Consider the following 23,751-nt stretch of genomic DNA (forward strand, 5'->3'; position numbering starts at 1 on the left):
TGACCCGCCGACATAATCCCCGATGTGCTGCATCTGGCGCGATACAGGCACTGCACGCGGCACAAGAGGTTATTCGCGGTCATTGACATTACTCATCACTGAGTGTGTGTGTGTGTGTGTGTGTGTGTGTGTGTGTGTGTGTGTGTGCGCGCGCACGTGCAAGCGCGCGCTTTCTCGTCAGTGTACATTACAAATATTTGGGGCTATTACTGGTAGAATTACAATGCAATTAAAATGAACAAAAGCCCTATCTGTGACTGGCCTGATATGTCAACTATATACATTCAGACCAAATTGATTATCCTGTGTTGATTTATTAAGCTTCGTTTTAAAAACGAACAGAATCTGTATAAAGTTGTGTTGCTATAATTTTTTATAGATTTGCACATATGCATAAATCATTCATAAATCATTGTTGTGCTTTTATTTCTTTGCATCTCTTAGACGTAAGTAACCAGAACGTGTTGCTAAACAAATAAAAAGTACTTACCCTTCTTTATAATATCAGGACTGGCAGATGTTTAGGTTGTCACTTCAACAAATTGCATAGATTCAAAGATTTAAAATCAGTAACCGTGTTGAGAGACAGATAATGTGCGATAACGTTTGTGTTTATGTGTGAGACTGTCACACACCGGCTCACTTTATCAAGTTCCCGCCTGCTAGTGAACGCATGAGAGCAGTAAGTGAAGTTTAATGATCTATAATCAATTCTCCAGCACACGCCCCCACCACTATCAAACTTCTCCAAAGCGACACCTGGTGTTCATTACATTTATGAACAAAATTAACAAAACTACCAACATTAATCACTATGCACTTTAGAGTTGTGTATATATAGCAAAATCATTAGTTAACATGAACTAATAATATACAATATATTTTTCAGCATTTATTTTAATCTTTGTTAATGTTAGTTAATTCTAATACACTTGTTTGTGTTAGTTCACTGTGCATAAACTAATGTGAAATTTAAATTCAAATACATTAACCAGAATTAATAAATGCATATTGTTTGTTTATGTTACCTAATGCAGTAACTAATAACAAATACAACCTTATTGTAAAGTACTGCCAATAAACCTAAAACAATACTTCTGAAATATTTTAGAGCTTGACAAAACTAGAAAGATGTATATTCGTTTCAAAATAAACAAAGAATAATTATTTATAATGATCTCAAGTTTTGGTTTTTAAATTATTTTAAATAATTTAAGTAATCTTGATGACCACTGGTTGAGAAGCACTGTTTAATGGTGCAACACTGCCACCGAGCGGTGATGGTGGCGAAGTACACCTGAAATGGGTGCAAGTGTGTTTGACAGCATGGACAGTTTTAGTACAGAACAAAAACATGTGCATGGATTGTTCAGACACAGTTCATGGAGTTCACGCTGTAACAACATTGTAGCTGAAAAATGGGCGACCCATGCCGTTTAAATACGTTAAACGTTCAAGAGTCATATTTCCTCAAACTCCTCTATATCAGTTTATCTGATATCTTGCGCGGTAAAATCACTGGTTTTGGCGGAATCTGAGCGGAGCCAAAGCGCGTTTTTGCGCCGCTTGCCGCGGGAATCAAACATTAACCGGTTAAGCCCAGAGAGTGAAATGCTTAGGAGGAGGAGACTGCGTTTAGCCCCTCCCCCTCTCGCTTTTTAGCCTATGACGTATGAAGAGGACTATAGCAACAGTTGCCTCGAGACCCCCGCTCGCCATAGTGACTGTAGTCGTGGAGACAGTTACTTACCAACGGGAGCAACACTCAGCAACAGCAGCAGCAGCAGCAACTGGAGGAGAGAGAGAGGGAAACGAGCAGTAAAGCCAGAGCAGATCTAAGCAGAAGCCTGAGGTGAATATCTTTTTACTGCTTAGAGACAGATTGAAATTAAATTTCATGTACATTTAACGGATCACAAGGGCTGAGTAATCTGCATCTGGACGTGTTTTCACGCTCCGATCTTCTCGCTGTGTTAGAATCACGTTAGCACGCTAGTTGGTTAGCTCATCTGGCTCGCCAACTTAAACCAGTTTGTTTTTAAACTAACGGGCGAAACCCCCAATTGCTCTTACTTACGTGTATGATAAATGTCATACATGTTTATTACATCTAAGTTAATGTAATACATTAACCGGTTAAGTTTAGAGCTAACTGGCTAACCAACCAAGTAGGTAAACTTTTCCAAAAGCTTAAACAGTTTTAATAACAGCAAGATGTTTTGCGGGAGAAGTGTATTATTCTTGTCATTCAAACGCTTTACTACACGCATCGCTTTAATTTTGGAAAGCGCGTGAGTTTACTTCGATTTATTTTGCGCTGATTCCGAGGGACTGGTGTGGTGTAACCCGGGTAATTTTTGGTTTTGTTCAACTAAAGCTCAGGTTAAATATCTTTTATCTTTAGACAAAGAATCACATATTTTTCATTTAGTCCTGTCGTGTTTATGCGAGTAAGCAGCTGCAGACTCGGACGGATGCATCAACAGGTTGTTGAAGTGGTGAGAAAGGCGCCCGGTTAGTAATCGGTGACTGTGTGTCTGTTATAGAAGCTTCATTGTCAATACAAACTTTATAAACTATTCAGACATTTACTTTATGTCTATTGATATATTTGCACAAGTAGATTTAAATATATCTTTAGGTCATCTGGTTCACATCGGATCGTTATCTAGCCTATTCTACACTAATTTCTTGCAGTCTGTCGGATCTGTAAATCATAAATTGAACGCAAAATACAGATAATTTTATGAGTCGGAAGTGATGATGGTGAGTCAAGTACTCAACAGCTGAATTTTTGGTAAAATGCAATGGAAAGAGTTTAAATTTGTTGTCCGTATCTTGTATTTTATATAGAGACAGCTGGCTAAGACGCAGACCCTATCTCAAAAAAATCCCAACACACTAAACATATACATTTACGCATATCATTTGTTATTGTTTCATGCCTTATTGACTAATTTTATGCGTAAGCACATTGAAAATAAGTGCAATACATTTGTTGTGCTTGGTATTTCCTTGTTATGGCTCAAATCCCCCTGCCTTTTCAAAGTTTTAACGGGTAACTAGGTAGATTAGTGTTAGTGAATCTCCATACTGTTGTAATTGTGAGCAAATGAGACATGTATTTGCATTATAACTCTCTAATGAGATATGGGTGTCTGTGGGTGCCAACCGCTTGACTGTGCTCATCCAAAGCTGCTGTCATTTTTCTGAAGTTGCAACGTGTCGCCGTGGCGATGTTACACCTGCTCAGCAGAGAGTCTGGTAATGAGTCCTCTTCATGACAAAAGCTTGAGGTCCAGGTGTCGACCCTCATTGGGCTCTACATCCCTATTGATCTCTCTTTAGCCGAGAGTGTCCGTGCTATTGAAAGCCTGCCTGATAATGAGGATAATTGCCATAGAGACGGATACGGGTCCTGATGCAACATGTGGCTCACGTTGACCAGCACTTTCCTCGTCTATAACACCATGCTTGGGTAGTTTCGATGATTTCACTCTCTCTGCAGATAAGGTTCTGGATTGGGTAAGATGAGGTGTTTTCATCTGTCGCATTGAAAAGTGTGGATGTGTGACGGGTCCCTCCTGAGCTCATCTGAAGGGGGGGCAACCGAGCTCAAATCAGTCTGTCAGAAGCTTCGCTGAGCTCTGACATTCTCCCCAAACACATCCTCGCGATGTGACATCTCCAAAAGCCCTAGATATCTGGTTTCTGTAATGAAATATGTTGTTACAGGTGCATTTCCAGGCTGGGGAGAAATGAATCATTCATGTAATTGAAGTTAATTATTAATGGGGGCTGGTTGCTGCTTCCTGAGCTGTGTGATGTCCAGTTGGGCAATTTTGTGGGGTTTGCACGCTACAGTGTTGCATAACTGACCTCTTCCTTTATTTTTTTCTTATTAGACTTATTATAAACGCTGTTCTCTGACTGGCTTACTTGACTAATCGGAATTCAAAGACTTTATTTGGTTTCACATAAGCTTGTGTGAAGTTGTATCATGTGTTGCAAATGGACACACTATTCCAGGGGACAACGTGGGTTGCAGGGCCAGGCCCCAAGCACTAGATGGCCCTGGGAACAGGCAATCAATTATAAGAGGTGTAATTACTAATTGGAATTGCCGTAATAATGATGATTTCTGCAGAGGTTTCCCAAAAATAGGAAAGAGTGTTTCACGAATTCGCATGAACATGTAATCAATAGGGTAATATTGTAATAAAGCATATATGGCATGCTGTCCATGGAGGAGGGATGCTGCAAAAACTGTCACGAGACAGAGATATGGGACAGCCATACACTCACCTAAAGGATTATTAGGTACATTATCTAATCAACCAATCACAAGGCAGTTGCTTCAATGCATTTAAGGGTGTGGTCCTGGTCAAGACAATCTCTTGAACTCCATACTGAATGTCAGAATGGGAAAGAAAAGTGATTTAAGCAATTTTGAGCGTGGCATGATTGTTGGTGCCAGATGGTCTGAGTATTTCACAATCTGCTCAGTTACTGGGATTTTCACGCACAACCATTTCTAGGGTTTACAAAAATGGTGTGAAAAGGGAAAAACATCCAGTATGTGGCAGTTCTGTGGGCGAAAACGCCTTGTTGATGCTAGAGGTCAGAGGAGAATGGGCCGACTGATTCAAGCTGATAGAAGAGCAACTTTGACTGAAATAACACTCGTTACAACCGAGGTATGCAGCAAAGCATTTGTGAAGCTACAACACGCACAACCTTGAGGCGGATGGGCTACAACAGCAGAAGACCCCACCGGGTACCAATCATCTCCACTACAAATGGGAAAAAGTGGCTACAATTTGCACGAGCTCACCAAAATTGGACAGTTCAAGACTGGAAAAATGTTGCTTGGTCTGATGAGTCTTGATTTCTGTTTAGACATTCAGATGGTAGAGTCAGAATTTGGCATAAACAGAACGAGAACATAGATCCATCATGCCTTGTTACCACTGTGCAGGCTGGTGGTGGTGGTGTAATGGTGTGGGGGATGTTTTCTTGGCACACATTAGGCCCCTTAGTGCCAATTAGGCATCATTTAAAGCCACGGCCTACCTGAGCATTGTTTCTGACCATGTCCATCCTTTTATGACCACCATGTACCCATCATCTGATGGTTGATTCCAGCAGGATAATGCACCACAAAGCTAGAATCATTTCAAATTGGTTTCTTGAACATGACAATGAGTTCACTGTACTTAAATGGCCCCCATAGCCACCAGATCTCAACCCAATAGAGCATCTTTTGGAATGAGGTGGAACGGGAGCTTCGTGCCCTGGATGTGCATCCCACAAATCTCCATCAACTGCAAGATGCTATCAAATCAATATGGGCCAACATTTCTAAAGAATGCTTTCAGCACTTGAATCAATGCCACGTAGAATTAAGGCAGTTCTGAAGGCGAAAGGGGGTCAAACACAGTATTAGTTTGGTGTTCCTAATAATCCTTTAGGTGAGTGTATATAGAGACCTCTTCGCGCTGATTGGTTGGATAATATGAGCATGCTCCTCCCGAACGTAGTTAAATAAATTTATTTAAAAAAAGTAGAAAGTTTACCTGTCAATCATTCAGTGCATAAAAACTGACTGATGTGTTAAATGTGTTTTGATGTAAACTGTAACCCAGCCCTAGTGAACCATATCTTATGCCAGCACCAGCAGGAAGTATGGGTTTTGGTAGTGGTGACATTTAACTCATTTTAGATCTCTGTTTGGGTGTACAACATGGTTGGCCATACAATAAATTTCATCTAACTGATTTAAGCTTTTTTGTATTTGTACTCACCTGTTCCAGTAGATGTTTCCCATTAAAATGTTTCCCATAAAAAATGTTTTGCCTTTTTGGTGCCTTTCTGGTTACTTAAATGCAAAAGGTTTTCTAAAAATGACATTAAGAGCAACTTTTTAAGTCTTATCTCATGAATATTAATTAGTTCATAGTGCTCTCGGTCATGTGATCTTATTAATATGCTAATACAAGCCAAGCTTAACCACCAAAGCAAACACTTTGCTGGCTATACAAAGTCTTATCATGCTAAAATCAATATGTGGTGAAGTTTCATCTCAAACACCACAGCTATGTGGGTAAATATTATATCACTAGTTTTGCAATGCACATCTGAGTAAGGGATTTGCTCTAAATCGGTGGGCAAATTTAAAACCATTTGTTCGCTTGTTTTGACAAAGCCCCATAATGCAACAAAGTCCAAATCAAGCTTTTAATTTGGTTACACACCCACCGCAAAGAAAAATAAAGGAATGGGAATGGAATTCTGTGCAACCCAGATCCAAGCAGCTGTTATGTTTACATGGCAACTTGATACACAAATACAGTCTTGGATATGGAAAGAGAGGGGCTGAACGGGGGGTGCTGTGTTATTCTTTTAAAAGTCAGTGGTTTTTAATCGGCTCCCTTCAATCTGATGGATGTACTCTCTGCTTGCAACCAGGTGAAGTGCTAGATGCAGAATTATCCGGCTGATCGCCCAAACACATCCCTGTTTTACACCAGATATCTGCTTGGAGTTTTGATGTCTCTTCTTTCTCTTCAACACCACTGAGAAGCATCAATACTACGAGAGCAGGTGTTTTGTAGCATCTATAGATCGTCATTCTTAAATCATAGGGTAACAATCTCCATTTACACAGTAGCAAGTGATAACATCAGGTGTATGTGAGAGATTGTTTAACTAGATCTGTACCCAGTACTACTCGCACACATTTATGCAGGGGAAATCCCTATTAGATCACGTTCATCTGTCAGTGCTCACATCAAACCCTGGTTGTGTCCTATGTCCTGGGTCAAACTAGTTCACCTCCTCTCCGATCCCTCCGCCAATCTTCTTCCAATACGGAGACTTCATGATTGTTTTAGCAGGGTCTACGGTAACCCTATACCGTGCTGAGCTTTTAATGGACTATAGTACAAGCAGACAGCTGCTGTGCTCCCCTGTGAAAGGTATTTGTGCATGTGGATGCACGATGGGGGTGGGGTGGCAGATGACCAGATACAACTCACCCGTGTATGCATGCGTGTGTATGTGCACATGATTAAGCTGGTGCTGTATTTAGCCCTTGTGGAACTGCTGTACCCACCCGGCAACTGCCCTTGTGTTGCACAGGGTGTACTAGGGGTGTCAGGCCTGTTTTAGGGCAGCAGTACTTGGAAATTTGAGTTGAAACCATTGGATGTGGCCATAAGACCACAGGCATTATTACATCGCATAAATCCGACAAAGTTACAAAATCAAATGACAAATTGAAATGAGCTGTTTTGGCACTGTCAGCGTGTTTGTTTCATGTGATTGAAAATGTATTTAGAAAGAAAGATTATTCCTGGCAGCGTAAGAAGCGATGTTAATCATTAGTCTTTTTTGTTTCCATAGATATAATCATCGTGTTTTGTTATCCTGTTTATGACTGTAATTATCTCATTATCTTATCTCTTGTTCAGACATTACAGAAGCAACTCTTTCATACTGTCATGCAAAATTGACAGCTTGAGGAAGAGTAAGAAGTTTGAAGTGGATAGGCAGGCATCACTATAGTCTTAGGGCTCAGTCACACCAAAAGCGCTTTAAACGCTTGCAAACGCAAGGCGCGACGCACTGCCTTTTTTAAAAAAGAGCAGTGCAGCGCGGCTTTTCATATTGCTAAGCAACCACCGAGTCAGCTGTCTTGTCAATCAAATATTGAAGCGTGAGCGCTCTTTTGCTGTTAACTGTCATATTAGCAGAAACTTTAAAAAGAGGGCGCTTGCTCTGACCTTGTTTGAGGATAAGAGGAGCACAAACACGCAGGAGAGAGTGAGCGAGTGGAGTCCGGTTCTTCAAAGCAACTGTAAACTTTCCTCGCCACAACGTAAGGCCCGCCTCTCCCCTCATTCGATTGGACAATGGAAGACGCGAATGACGTCAGGCGCTCCTCCGCTCTCAGCGCTCCTTCAAAAACGCGTGCGCGGCAGGCGGCAGAAAACCGCAAGGCGCTCGGCGCGCATAAACAGCGCGCAAACGCGCCCTGCCCATAGAATATCATTCAAAAAAGGCGCCTGCAACTGCCATAAACGCTTTTGGTGTGACTGAGCCCCTAGGGGCCAGTCACACAAAAAGCGTTTATGGCAGTTGCAGGCACCTTTTTTGAATGATATTCTATGGGCAGGGCGCGTTTGCGCGCTGTTTATGCGCGTCGAGCGCCTTGCGGTTTTTTGCCGTCTGCCGCGCACGCGTTTTTGAAGGAGCGCTGAGAGCGGAGAAGCACCCGACGTCATTCGCATCTTTCCATTGTCCAATCGAATGAGGGGAGAGGCGGGCCTTACGTTGTGGTGAGGGAAGTTTACAGTTGCTTTGAAGAACCGGACTCCACTCGCTCACTCTCTCCTGCGTTTGTGCACCTCTCACCCTCAAACAAGGTCAGAGCAAGCATCCTCTTTTTAAAGTTTCTGCTAATATGACAGTTAACAGCAAAAGAGCGCTCACGCTTCAATATTTGATTGACAAGACAGCTGACTCGGAGGTTGCTTACCAATATGAAAAGCCGCGTCGCACTGCTCTTTTTTTAAAAAAAAGGCAGTGCATCGCGCCTTGTGTTTGCAAGCGTTTAAAGCGCTTTTGGTGTGACTGGCCCATTAGGCTGTTGCTCATATTTAGTGTGTAACTCATCCAACACTGTTTGCGCTACCAATGTGTGACCCTGCATGTGAAATCTAGGCTAAAGTCGCATTAAAGTTTGACTTCACTCACTAACTTCAATTTAATTTCAATCTTTGACTTGTGTTTTTTTTAAATATTAAGGTTATATTTTTACAGAATGTTTACATTATGTAGGATGATTTTATGTAGAAAACAGTAAATAGAAAAATTAGCTAGGTTTTTGGGAAACTCATTGGCTTTTTGGGAATGAGTGTGCTTATTTTTAAGTCATCTGCCTGATGGATAAATAAAAGAAAAAATCTCATAGATTTGCGTTGCGTTGAAAGAGGGCCTGACACTACATTCCATAATTTAACTCCCAATTTATACTTGCGTCGATTATACGGTGTAACCTACGCATAGATGTGAACCCTATGCAGTAGCCCACAGCGTAGCCTCAAGCGCACCTCTCCAAAAGCGTTGGGATTGGTCTGCTAGAACCCCTCAGGTCAAAAAAACCCGTGTTTTCTTCGTAAAAAATGTTCTGCTTGTGACAGTAAAAAATAAGGATGCTCCGATCGATCGATAACGGCCTTAAATGACTTGATCGGTACTAAATTTGCATATCTCATTAACCAATCTTCCTGTTTACTTTTAGCATCATAGGGCTCCTAAAATGCGGCTGCAATTAGAGACAATTTTTACACAGTGCAAGCATTTTTATAACCCGTTGCCCATGTGCGACGTGCAGATTTGGATTTCTGTCTTCGCCTTTACAGAGATATGTGAATTTTTAATGAGGACGCATTCCGGTCCTAACAGTGCGACGCATCTTCACATCCCCATCAAACAGCGTATACAACACATATCTATCGCGGACAATTGCATGCTCATGCCGAAAGTTTATTATTTGCATGCGTTTTATTGTGGGTTCACACTGTTTGAGGCGTCAAAATCGCGTCTACCGCGCCTAGGTTGCCTCTTGAACAGTTTAATACTACGTACACACCAAACGCGGGGCATCGCGTTACTCGCTCTAGATTACTCACGGGATTTAGCCTTGTTTCATGTGAATTTTTTCGCTCGAGTTCAATATTTTGACATCGCTCCATGCGAGGACGCGTCTGATCATATCTTTCCATTGACTTTGTATGTAATCTGCAAATCGTTGAACTCACGTCTGGTGTAAACCCACAGTAAGTTTACTCGCTTCATTCGTGCGTGAAATTCTAGTCATCGAGACATTCACGTGGAAATTCGCGTCATGGGAGGCGCTTCTGTGACTCGGCCCGTTGCCTGCAATCACGTCACTACTACACTGTTAGCCCATACAGGTTCATTGAACTTAAAAAATTTATGGGAACTCGTTGCCCTAAAAAAGTAAATTTTGCCTGGTTAAAAAATAACAATTAATTTTAAGTTTAATGTACTTAATGTTTTAATTTCTTCCAATATCTCTGCACTCTTAACCCAGATTAAATGACAATAATACCATTTATAACATCAAAAGTAATATAAAGTGATAAAAACTAAAGTTATATGCAAAGGGTTTCCTCACATATTTCTAGTAATGTCATAACAAAAATTAATGACTGACTTTAAGTCAATCATTGAATAAACGTGATTCTCAACAGAAACACACAAAAAATGTGTTTTGACATACATTGTCAGTACTGTGGAGAGAAATACGATAAAATGTTCTGAACAGGGTTCATGTATGGAAACACTGATCACCTGAACGGTGACTTCACAAAATTATAATTTACAACAAAACAACATCAATAATATAAGAACCTATATGACATTTTATTAACAAATATTTGAGTAGAGAAAGTTCTTATCAGTTTTTAATTTGTGAAAAAGCAGAAAATAATCAAAATATTCAGGCGCAAAGGATTAGGGGTATTCCTCACAACATGAACTAATAATTTTAAGTTCATTTTACTTGAATGTTTTAGTTTAATAGATTTTGTAACCTTAAAAGTTAAATCAACTAAACTTTTTAAGCTTTGGCTTCAAAACAGAAAATATTAATGATGTTTTCTTGATTGTTTGAGTAAAGACAATATCTGGGTTAACAGTGTAGAGCAAGCTCCTGATTGGTTAACGTGGCGCGGTTTTCCGCGGCAACGATCAAAATGCGCCATTCGCGCTAACTAGACATGCCGCAAGACCTTCAGATGCGCGTCAACGCGTCTTTACATTGACTTAACATTGAAATCACTCGCGCTTGATGCCTCTGGTCTGAACACAGCATTAAAGTTTTTTGTACAGAGCAATCTCTCTCACGTCTTAAAGCTAAAGTAACCTAATTCTCTCTCAATAATATCTCTCTCTGCTCTTGACTGATGAATTGCTGTACTTCATATGAATGTGTGTATATTTAATTAATACAGTAAAGACTGTGAAGTGTTTTATTTTCATTACTTTTAACAGACATAAGCATTTTTACATGCATATTCAATTTCTCTTTGCAGAAGAAATATTTGTTGTGCAAATTTATTTGATTCTCTATTAAAACAATAATATACCTAATTACTGCAAGTAATAACAAAGGCAACATCTGTTGTATTACTTTATCTAGAAAACGTGTTAACAGTTACAGTCATCCAAGAGCCTGCATTTCAGCTTTAAGAATCGGTATCGGCATTGGTATTGGCCGATCACGAAGAGAACAAAACGGTAATCGGTATTGGCTGCAAAAATCCTGATCGGAGCATCCCTAGTAGAAACAGTGATGGACCAAGTTGAAGAGTAATATTTAACATCTCAAGCTGCAACAAAAGTCTATTTACCTCCATCACTGCTGATGCTTTTCCAACAACGTACCCAACAAGCTGCTGCTTCTTCAGCTTTTGCCCTGACACTAAAACATCCCCGTGGCGTGGACATCTGCATGTTGTCTACTAGTGATCTGCACCTCGACACAAGCAAAGTATAAAAAAAATAAATGACAGGTATAGGCTATGGCGGCGTAGAGGCTGCGACGTAGATCTGATGCAAAAGGTATAAATCAAGCTTCAAGTTGGGTTCTTTGGATTTGTGTTAATTTGTATATTTACGTTTACATTTAGGAATTTTATCCAAAGCGACTTAAAAACATTAAGGTAGCCCAACCAGGGTGGCCTTAACAACTAATCTGGCAATATGGCAAAAACATTCCATAGTAATCATATAGCCACACCCTGGCATTTTATTTTTATTTAAAAAAAATTTAAATGAATATGTACAAATGTAACTTTGCAAATCTAATTTGTGTCAATATTTATTTATTTATTTATTTATATAATAATGTTATTTTGTGTATTTGGTATAATACAATGTGTTTGCGTGGTTTATGTTTTAAAAGACATTACTTTCCACATACCGTACATTTTTGTAGCTCCAGATTTCACTCTGTTCCTGAAATGCACAGACTTTAAAAAGCTCTGTGTCCATGATTGACCAGCTAACCTGTACGTTGTGATTGGCCTGAATACCTCTGACGTTAGCCGGAAATGAGACGCTCCTTACCATGTTTGAAGGATTCGCTCACAATGCAATGCTAACAGGAGTTAAAGGTACTCTAAGCGAATTCACGCGTTTTAGACCATAAAACATTTTTTGTTACATACAGCAAACATCTCCTCACTATCTGCTTGCTACCTGTCCGCTGATCAAACTGTAAAAAAAGCGATCTCTGTAGACAGCCCAGGCTCCACAAACGGCAATATCAACACAGTGGCCAAACCTAACACCAAGAAACATAACTTCTCAATTAATGTAAAGCTGCTTCTATTAATGTAAAGCTGCTTTGAAACAATTGAGTATTGTGAAAAGCGCTATATAAATAAAATTGAATTGAATTGAATTGAATAACAAAGTTGTCCAGCCAATAAACGACAAGAAGGATTTGGGGGTGGGGGTTGGTCGCGTTCATGAAAGCACGGAAGGGAGAGGGAGGGGAAGGAGTTAGCTATGCTCCGTTTGTTTGAAAACAGTTCAAACATCAACAAAAAGTGACGTCACACAGATTCGCTTAGAGCGCCTTTAACTTACAGGCTGTGAGTCTGAGGCTGGAGGAATTGTAATAATATCGGTCTTCTCTACATCACCAATTCCAGGAAGTAAACCGTTTCCCCGAATCCATGCGTTTGTTGTAGTCCAAGAAAAGAGATTTACGTTGGAGACGATAACTCACGTCATCGTTTACTTTGGGGTTTGTACCTTTTGCATTTCATTAACATGTACACACTTACACACCAAAGGAAATGTAAAATCGTGAATCGGACCATTTGTGCTCTTTAAGCCATTTTCTCTGATGAACCATATGTAAAGGTGATCAAAACTTCTGTCTTGTTTCCCTCTCATGTCTTTATTTGGGGGAAAAAGGAAACGGATGACTTAGCTGTTAGATGTCTGGGCGGCAGGCTGAGACTTGTTTGAGATTGAATGTGTTGCTCACAAGAGCCTCTCCCTCAGCGTTTAACCCCCCTCCTGGTCTCAAGCCGCTCCTGGTCGGGCGTTCTTTACATTCCACCTGCTTTGTGTCGTCGCTGCACAACTGCTAATTAAATTTCCTGCCGCAAACAGCACACTGGGCTGACATTTGCATCACAATGGCATCGTCTCCTTCTCAGTCCCTCATGATCCGCAGACATGGACAGTCCCTGTAATGTCCGCTATTTAACTCTTGTGTATTATACAAAGTTGTCCATTCTCTAGTCTCCTCTTGTTGACCTCAAAGTTTAAGGAAGTCATATAGATCTAAAACAACATGAGGGTGAGATACAATGACAGTACTTATATTTTTTGGATAAATTACAACCAATAAACAGCATTTTTACGATCTGCTAATGTCTTAGTTTTTGAATAGCAAAAAACTAATTTAGACCAGACCAGACTGACTTTATTTCTCCCTTCTATTTTGATATCACTATAGACACTATCTGTTAATCCATCCTTAGAAAGTCACTCTGATACATTTATGTACACAGAGAAACTGCTTTCATTCATCACTTCACTTATGCTAACGTCTCTGTATTTATCATGTGTTGCTCAAGCTATGGCTGAGTACAGATGTGCACTTTAGCCCCTGAATGCCCATTCATGCCTCTATATGCACCTGAATAGACGATAAGAAAGTGTTTGTTTATTCTGTAGGGGCTGAACCCTGTGTGACTCTTGCTTTGCCCTCTGTGCTATTGTATGCAGAACTTGTCAATAGTCATCTTGGCCCCTTTCCTCCATCGTTCAAGGCCAGGTTTGTTGAGGAGGCTGGATCGAATCATCTCCAACAGGACCAAGTTGTTCCTTCTTTGTTTATAAAAAACCTTTTTGCCGCTTCCAAACAGTCAAATGTTCTCATAAAATACATTTGTTTACGAGACGCAATAAACACAGATTTTCACGCTGCTGCTCGCAGGATTTCTTATGATATTTACTAAAACCACAATTTGAGTATTACCGGTTCAGATGATTTAAAAGGTTTTGCATTGTAAGCATACTACAGTATGTTGCCTATAAACAAAACATGGAGTATTCATCTTTGGGTGAGCCAGTGATTAAATTGGATTAATTCTAGTCAATCAAATGCTTTTACACAATTAAATTGTAGTAATCTTTAAATTAGTCTCATGCAATTATCGAAAAGCAAAAGCATTTTACAAAGAAACCATCCATTAGATTTGGCGCAACCATTGACATTATTGTATTGCATAATGTGACACTCAGGGAAAGATGCCTGATGAGTTTTGCTTGCTATTACAATTTAGGTTGGGTAGAAACGTGTTAACAATCCCAAAAAGTCAAACATCATCCAGTCGGATTCTTTTCAACTGGTCTTTCTCTGCTTGTAATAATGACAGACTGTAAATCAAGAAGTTGAAATGTCAACAACTTACAGAGGTGGTTTCGCAGACAGAGCTTTTGATGCATGTTTGAGCTGTGTTAATTTAAAAACATTTTGTGCTGACATATCCTTACATATATCAGTGCCATTGTTTTGTTTCAAGATGCACACCACCCTCCTGAAAAATCACCCAGCCTAGTTTTAGCTGGCTTCGCTGGTGTAGCAGGCTGGTTTTAGAGGGTTTTGGGCTTGTTTTAGCTAGTCAGGCTTGAATACCAGTTGACCTACCAGCTTAAACTAGCTTGACCAGGCTCTAAGATTGGTCTTAGCTGGTTTAAGATGGAAGAAGCTGGTTTAAGATGGTTCTCCTAGTCTTGCAAAGCTGGTCTTCCAGCCTGGTCAAGCTATTGGCTCAGCTGGTTTAGATGGTGGGCCAGCTTGACCACCTTGACCAGCTAAAAAGGGCTAAACCCCCTATAAAACCAGCCTGCAACATCACCCCAACCAGCAAAAACCAGACTGGGAGACCAGCTAAAACCAACCAACCATCTGAGGCTGGTTTTAGCTGGTCTTTTCAGAAAGGCACTTAAATGTTCTAAAATAGCAAAGGCCTAGTCCTGGATGAACCCAAGTCTGGGAAAACTGCCATATAAAGCTTAGCCTAATCTTTTCATTTACAACTGTAGAGGTCGGTCAAAAGATTATCATGATCGTCTGATAATCAAGTTATCATTGAGATAGAAGCAAGTCAATCACAGAAGGTGTGTTGTTTTTAAAGATGAATAAAGGAAAGATTACTCGTCCTGCGCGACTCTGAAATCCCAACATGGAAGTTTTTCTCCGGAGAGCAGACGTAATGCAGAGACAATGTGGTGGAACAGAATCACGTAGGAAGTTTTCCATCTCTTCGCATCCCGCTATATAGGTAACAGTTGACCTGATGCCATTTGGCGCTTATCACTGGCCGTCTGGTTATCTTCCTTCACGAAGAGGTTCTTCAAACAGAAATGGCCAGCATTTGCTGTATTTTATTGCATATAGTAGTAACAAATGTTGACATACCTTTAAAACAGCTGGTACATTTGATCCATTTAATAATGCACTTATTTTTTCATCTGCTGGTTTGTTTGCCGGCTAGAACCTGTTGCACGGTTGCAACAGCAAGCCCGTAGCAGTAACTGATCCATCACATTTGTGAGGAAATTCTGACATGAACAGTTTCTGTAACGCGTCACTGGGTGTTGTAACCACTATGTATATTTTTTCGCCCCAAACAGGCACCTGCTTGGAGAGCGTTGTGAAATGCAACTCTTACCCTAGGGCACCTTTTCGTAGCTCAAGACTGTTTTTGTATCACCATGGGCAACAAAATGGTGTGACAACAGAAACTGGAGCTCCACCAGGTTGTCATGACTGGAAAAGAGAAAGGGAAATGACTCCTACGAAACCATTTAACAGTTTACCTTAATGACTCTGTCTTTCCCTTTACACTTCTTTTTGGTCTTTGTTTCATGTAAGCTTTCCAGTTTACAATGCACTTTCTCTTCTCAGAATCATCCTCTGATCTGGGTTGGGGGTGGTGCGTAATTCTGGAATGGGTTACCGGCGGCGGCGGAGGGTGGGGGGGTTGTAGAGTTGTAAGTGTGAACAAACGGTTTCTATGGCAACGACCGATTCTCCCTGGCTGCAGAGCCCTTTGCTTGTGGTGTGCTGGCGACGGATGGACTGGGGTTGTGATGGCAATTGAAGATTGAGGGTTCTGCATATGTGCATGTGTAAAGAGTCAAGGAGAGTAAATGGAGTTGCAGGTTTTTTGAAGGGTCTTGAATGGATCTGAAAAAGGATCCAGCTAGCCACTTAGACTGACCATATCTAGATACATCTAAAGAACTTTCTCTTTTATCTAACCCTAGATGTTTAATTTTGTAGGTGTATGTAAACTAATACGAATTAACATTTGAATTCACACAAATTACTAATTGGAATTGGATTGCAATTCAGTTTGTCCAATACATACAAACGTACACGCAATATCTGCCATACATTAGTAAATAATCTACAGGTTCAAGATTTGTTTTTCTGTCAGTTAGTTTAGATGGATGTCTTTATTACAGGCAGTAGGCAGAGCGCCGTGTCATTAGTCTGTGTTTTGAAAGCCGCGTATCTGCGAAACATCAGCCCAGCTTGTTGGACACAGATGTCCAGTATAGACAGCCCTTTAATGGCAACAAGTGCTTCTGCTTTATTGCACGGCTGTTTGAAGCTTCCGGTGGGTCATAAAAACAAACCGAGTGCATTTCCAAGACTGCAAATCTGTCAGAAAAAAGTCTGGATTATTTAGTTGGAAAAGTAATTTGAAGCTAAGTGATTGTTGTATCTCGGTGCATTGAAGGCGTGATGTCTTTTCCTTTTTTGTCTTAGTGTCCCCTTTCTGATGGCTTTAACATTCCTCATCACATAACAAACAAAAAAGACTAGAAAGTAAGTTTCTAGGTCCTGCAGTACAAAGTTTCTGAAGGCAAATATGTTTTTGGGCTGTAATGACGCATGGCCTCCACCCCTCCCCAGTCGGTGACCCCCCTCTCCCCCTTCTAAGAGGGTCAGAGTAATAGCTTATGTATTTATTGTTCTAAGTTTCTGGTTAATGTGAGATAGAAGGATCACTTGGGGGATGGCATTGTTTGGTTTGGGAAGTATTCTGTTGGTTGCCTAGCAACAGGCTCCTGGAAACGGGAGTGGACGGTGTTGCCACTAGCAACCGTTGTTGGTCTGCAAACAATGTGGGCCAGTGCAAACAAGAGCCAAGACTACGGGCTCCTGTTTTTAATTGAACATCTGCATGTGCTTTGCCCTGATAGAGTGCTGTTTAAGTTCGATCTGTCTTTGACAGATGCATCTAAATCTTTTTCTCAACACTAACCTTATCAACAGGTATTACGTTGTTTTTTCTCAGTCATGTAGTACTGGATTAATGCCAGGTTACTCCCAAGAAAGGATTTAGGTCTACTTTACTTCAAACTCAGGTTAATGTGAACAGAAGGAAGTTGTGACGGACTTTAATAGCTCATTTGTGTTACGCTGAGGCGAGCGGTTGTGTCGTGCGGCGGGGAGCCTGTGGTCTACTGTAATAAAGCGCAGCCCTATTCAGGACGGGCCTCTTTCGTTTTTCACACCAAAGTGCCGGGGCTCCCGCTGTTTGTCCGCCTTTGTGGGGCTTGTCGCAGTCGGTGGGGAATTTGTGCGGCTTTTAACCTTCTCTAGAAACTCGTATGAAGGCGAAAAAGTGACGCCGCTTATAGAAAACTGCCCCTGTTATCACTTTTTCTTCATCTTGAAGTTTTACCACCGAGCGCTGACTGACAGGCTGAAGTTGATTTGTCTCTGAACACCTGAAGGCTTACAGTGAGGAGTAATAACAGTGGGAATAATAGCGGTAGGCAGGATTCGCCTCCAAAGATAACTATGGGCCTACCAGAACGTATTTATATCCAATGCAACACCCCCACAGGCGAATTCCTTTCTTTTAAAAGATCTTAGTGCAGTGGTACTATTTACACAGAGTTTTGATGAAACTTATTGATGTTATGACTACGATTTTTTGAGTCTGGTTCAGGTGAGAATTGGACAAGTCTGTTGGAATTCAACCAAATAAGCCCTGTTGATTGATGCAAAGCTGAAAAAAGTTCTAACTGATGACATATACATGATATATATAAAACACCATAAATAATTTATCTCCATTGTTATTTTGTCAGTACTGAGCTACCCCAATGTCATCCAAGTTGTTAAAGAGCAACTCTATTCAGGCCAATCACAACGTACAGATTAGCTGGCCAATCAGGGACACAGCACTTTTGAGATCGATGAGGTTTTTTTTACAAAATCAATGTGTTTGAGAAGAACACTATATCTGGAGCTACAAAAATTTACGATATGTGGAAAATAATGTGTTTTTTAACCATAAACCACGCAAACACATGGTATTACAAAATACACAAAATGACTTTCTTCAGCCGAACTCAATTGCAGTTATATTAAGTAATATATAATGTGTGTGGAACCTTTTTAGCCACACATTAGTTACGACCAGTGTTGGGGTAACGCATTACAAGTAACATGCATTACGTAAAAATATTACTTTTCTGAAGTAACGAGTAAAGTAACGCATTACTTTTTAAAAGTACACATTAATATTTGAGTTACTTTTTAAAAAAAGGAATGCAAGTTACTTTTCAGTTTAATTAATTAAATTGAACGTATTAACGTAGAATTACACACTTTATGCGTGAACAGTTTCAGTCAGTAATGGAGATGGCAGACCAGAGCTTGACATTTTTGCGATTGAATGCAGAACTTCTCAGTCATAGAAAACACCTGCACGGTAAGAAAAAGTAATGCAAAAGTAACTTAAAAGTAACTTAAGCATTACTTTCCATGAAAAGTAAATAAGTAACACAATTAGTTCCTTTTTTGGGGAGTAACTTAATATTGTAATGCATTACTTTTAAAAGTAACTTTCCCCAACACTGGTTACGACACATATGTAACAACTCTAGATTCAGATATGGCGAACCGTGAAATCTCATTGATTTGTCATTAGTTGTGACGGAACACAGTCATGAGACATGCAAAAACCAATGCGGGGCTCCTAAAGTAAAAGAAAACCAGCAAATATTAGAGAATTTTAAAACTGACTAAAGCTTTGTTTATACTTGCGCTTTGGTCCGCAACGTGAGCCTCCGCTAATCGCATGCACATCTTAACAAACGGAACAGGCGTTTATAGTTGACGCGCTCGCTGTTGCAATATTCATTGAAATGACAGGGGGCGACGATGAGCAATCGAGTCAAAAACAAACAAAAAGAAGAGGATAGAAGAAGTTGTTCGCTGGAACAACCTTGCTTGTAACATCGGAGCTTGATATATAAATATGAGAACATGAATAAAACACCAATCTGTTAAATATGTTTTTATTAAACATTATAATTTCTTTAAAGTTTTACTAAACAAACAGTACAGAAATCTCATGGTTTGTATTATATTCCTCTTCCAGTGGTACATTTACTACAAATATAAGCCAATAATTTTAATCATATGTAAAGATGCTAGTGTTTTAAATGGTAAGGTTTTCATACTTTACTTTAAGAGTGTCAGATAACAGTATATGCATTGTTGTGCATGGATTGATCAAACATATACGTCACAGGCTTGCCTATTCGTCCAGGGGTGCGTTTCCCAAAAGCATCGTTGCTAACCAAGTTAGCAACTTTGTTGGTTGCAATGCAATTTCCCATTGTCAACCAACGAAGTTGCTAACAGGTTAGCACCGATGCTTTTGGGAAACGCACCCCTATGTGGAGCCGCACGCACAGTTACAAAAATTGTCGTGCACACCTCTACGCGAAATGAGGTCTCGCGCACCCAACACGCACAACCGCACACTGATGTCATGCAGCGTGCACCAACGCGCTCATGCGGACGCGTCAAGTATAAACAAAGCTTTACAGGTCATGGGAAATGTGTATGCTTTATACTGTTGGTGTGCAATTGCTTTTTCAAGCAATCAAATCTTACTAAATAATATCATTGCAGATCATTCCATTAGCAAAAGTCGTGTTCAATCCCAAGCAAACACACATTTTAATAATAAAATGCATACCATGTAATGCACTCCATGTCACTTTGAATTAAAGCACATGCCAGAATGCATTCATGTAAATGTAACATTTTGAGAGCTGATTTTTATGGGCAATTGCGTTTTCGGGGACCAAAGTTTGATTGCTGGCTAGTGGCCCTTTAACAGTCTTGTTATTCTTTATTCACTTTGTCCAATTTACGTAATGTCCTTTGAAATAAAATCATAAAATACCTTTAAAATCCAACTGTTTGTTTATAAAATTATTTTTTATTTACCCTTTTATTGTGTTTAATTCTATTTCTGCTTTATCTTATTTCAAAGTAAGTGTTTGTTCTTTCTATAATCCATGAAGTTCAAGCTTAACTGATCTGATTCATCGTATGTATTATCACTCGTCACGGTTCTTTTATTTTTAAACAGGCGATAGATATATTTGTCCACGTTCAGCTCTGATTAATTTACCTTTTAATTGATCTTTACACTTGAGAATTCATTATTTCCTATTCCTAATCTCAGAAACGCAATGAGTTGTTTTTCTTTATTCTTTCGCTCCCAGCGGAAAACATTGATTGCTTGTAATTAGCATCCGTGTTTCAGATGAAATCGTGCATGTTAAGCTTATTGCTTGTGTTATACTCTTTTGTACAACAAACTGTCAGTCAGAGAGTCTCTCCGAGCGCATGAGCTCTCAGTTCAGTCTTCGCTCTTGACAGCCCTCAGGATCGATGTTCTAAACGCTGATCCGGGACCTGTTGCACGCTCTGCCGGTTGTTTTTAAATGCGTAACGAAAGATCCGTGTCCCTGTCAGGCTGGATAAGAGCTTATTTAAACGTAGAGAGATCGGCAGGCCTCCTGTAGCTCTTTTTCCATGTTTCCGAGTCTGTCTGTCTCTCCAACACTCCAGAGTTCCTGTGTGTGAGCCTAAAAAAGAATAGCGCTAGGGGCGGAGGGGTTGGGGTGGTGGAGTTAGGGATGGTTTCCATGGATCCCTCTCCATAGCAACCGACAAACGTTTACAAAGCATTGAGGAATTTCCTCATATCAGCTGTATTATTGGAGCCCCTAGAGACGGGACTCATTCCAAACAACTGCTGGAGATCATCAGTATCCTGGCGGGGGGGACCAGCCTCATTGCCATTAGTTTTTTTTTTCAGGTGGGGGGTGCAGGTTGTTTTTTCACCTCGTAACTCTTTTCAAAATCCTATGATATTACCTCTTTAGTTCATTTAGTTTTTCTGACTAGTCTCCATTTGTGTCGTCTTTTCTCTTCTTTCCCATTCTCGTGTACACTGGCAAGGTAAGAGTTGTGAGTTCGGAGATGTACACTTGGCTCCTGGCGACAGCGCCAAACACTTCGCTTTAGCTAAATCCCCATTATGTGCCAAACTGTGGCTGTGATGGGATTGTTAATGTTTCTTTTGTTTATTTCCACATAATAGAGTTCAGAGGTGAGTGGCCTGCTTGGGCTGTGGGTGACTCGGTCTGACTTGGCTGCTTCAAGCTCTTCCTGGTCTTGTGTGAAAGCTTTTGGTCCTTTCTTAGAGACTTGTGTGAAAAGCCGCATTGTTTAATACGATTGTTGGCACATGCGCAAAATTGTGTTTCAGTGGGCTGCTCTTATCCCTCCAACAACCTGTTGGATCTCTTTGATTCAATTATGTATTTCTAGCAGCCTCCCACATTGGATTATTACAAGGGGTCGGATCAGCCGGGATATCATTAGACCCTCTTGGTGGGATTATGTGTTAGAATTAGCGTAGCAGATTTAAAGTACTACATTTATCATCTCGAAATGATTTGGCTACTACATCGGAAATTGTGGTGGCATTGTGTTTCCTGTCCATGAAACTTATCTATTTGGGTTGCATAAGGTGTTGAGGGCAATATTAGCTGAAAAAGCATGAACAAATATACACTTCAAAAACTTCACTGTTTGTAACATACGATAATACTGATATGCACTCATTTCAATTCTTCTGTCTACCACTGTTGCAGAAACATGCAGCGCTCAGAGGGTGGCTCAGAGACGGCGACCACTGTGGCGATGAGGACACCCACTTCAGCCCAGGCACCTGTGGTTCAGCCCGTTCCCCCTTCACAACAGGTAAAAATTCTCAACGCATCCTGACCGCACACCATAGCACCTCGTACAAAATACAGATCTGATAATGATTATTATGAAAGCCCTGCCACCTTAAAGATCTGCAGAGCTTTTATTATAGCTTTTCTCTCATCAGTCTGAATCTCTGTAAAGATGACTTCAGTATATGCTGGATCCATCTGAAGTGATGAAATTTCTCTCCTCACCCACACCCATCAGCTGTCAGAGCCGATTGAAATGATTAACCGTGACTTTGAGTTGAGCTGGTGACGGAGATGTAGGGTTTGGATCTACCACACATTAAAAGAAACCCTTCTTTATATAATTTCGATTCATATTTAAGTACAACATCATATTTCTCCTCATGAGTGTGTAGACGATTTGACTAAAACCAGTAGAGGACTTTAAACCACGATCTGCTTTTGCTGTAATTCATACTTTGCATATAGACTCCATTTTTATTGTCACACACATACATAATAACATCTTTGGTGCCAGTATCCCAAAGTGATTAAATAGGGTTTTCTTTAGGCTAAACTGCACTTTCCAGTGTATTTTTAAGGATTTTAAGATCTTTCACAGTGGTTCTCCTACTGGTGTGCGATTTGACATGAAAGAGGAACCAGTCAGAATTATTTCACTTTAAGGTGAAGTGTGTAATTTCTGCACCACCACTGGCCCCTACTGAAAAACATCTTAAACCACCCTAAGCTGACGTGCTGGTCTTGGGTGGTCTGCCAGTCCTGTCAGACTGGTCTGGTTTGCAAGTTTTAGAGGGACTTGAGGCCAAAGTATGGTTCTTTTGTTACGCGTTCGTGAGGGTCTGCGTACAATCATCATCAGATGAGTGAGCGCATACTATACGCGCACCACTGGATTTTTGAAACCTTGCATAAATGGTATGCGTAGGTCATGAATAAACTTTCAGGAGAATGTATTATGTAGCCCAGAAGATGCATTGCGATTTTTAATCAAATACACGTATGCAATAGGGGCGATTTACATTTCTCGTCTTTTGCGCGCTCAAGTTCGTTATTTCAAATGTAGGGGCGCGGTAGGCGCGCTCCTAATGCTGCATTCCCACCAGCTGCGGTAGAGGCGTTAAGCACAAGTGACTTCAATGTTAAGTCAATGTGAAGACGCGTTGACGCGCGTCAGGAGGACTCGCGGCTCGAATGAGGAGTTTAGCACAGCGCAGTAAACACGATTCCACCTCATTTGCGCTAATTGAGCGTTGCCGTGGCGAGTTGAAAACTTAGAACTTTGGCGAAAAAACAAGGTGCGTTAACCAATCAGGAGCTTGCTCTAGTAGTGACGTGATTACAGGATACGAGCGGAGTCGCATAAGCCCCTCTCATGATGCAAATTTCCACGTGAATGTCTCTAACTAGAATTTGACGCGCGGCTTTCACGCACGAATGAAGCGAGTAAACTCAAAATGTTTAAGCGGCAAACTAGACGCGGTAGACGCGAATTTGGTGGCTAAAACGCGTCTGGTGTGAACCCACGGTAATGGAAGCGACACCACGCGATGC

At 40.6% G+C, this 23,751-nt stretch overlaps 1 protein-coding gene across 5 annotated transcripts in view; it reads left to right on the plus strand.

Moving 5' to 3' along the window:
• Positions 1 to 1,597: 1,597 nt before the first annotated feature.
• Positions 1,598 to 23,751, plus strand: part of rfx2 (regulatory factor X, 2 (influences HLA class II expression)) — a 43,373-nt gene continuing 21,219 nt past the window's right edge. Inside the window, exons 1-3 of one of the 5 annotated variants that reach the window (XM_055168808.2) lie at positions 1,598 to 1,852; positions 6,469 to 6,603; positions 22,111 to 22,219. In XM_055168808.2, coding sequence (XP_055024783.2) covers positions 22,115 to 22,219 — 105 coding nt within the window. In that variant the 5' untranslated portion in view covers positions 1,598 to 1,852; positions 6,469 to 6,603; positions 22,111 to 22,114. The remainder of the gene's footprint in view (positions 1,853 to 6,468; positions 6,604 to 22,110; positions 22,220 to 23,751) is intronic. The other 4 variants (XM_055168811.2, XM_055168807.2, XM_055168809.2 and 1 more) reach the window with 4 other exon arrangements.

Source organism: Misgurnus anguillicaudatus, chromosome 5 (assembly GCF_027580225.2).
Source record: "Misgurnus anguillicaudatus chromosome 5, ASM2758022v2, whole genome shotgun sequence".
In the NCBI taxonomy this organism is placed as follows: domain Eukaryota; kingdom Metazoa; phylum Chordata; class Actinopteri; order Cypriniformes; family Cobitidae; genus Misgurnus; species Misgurnus anguillicaudatus.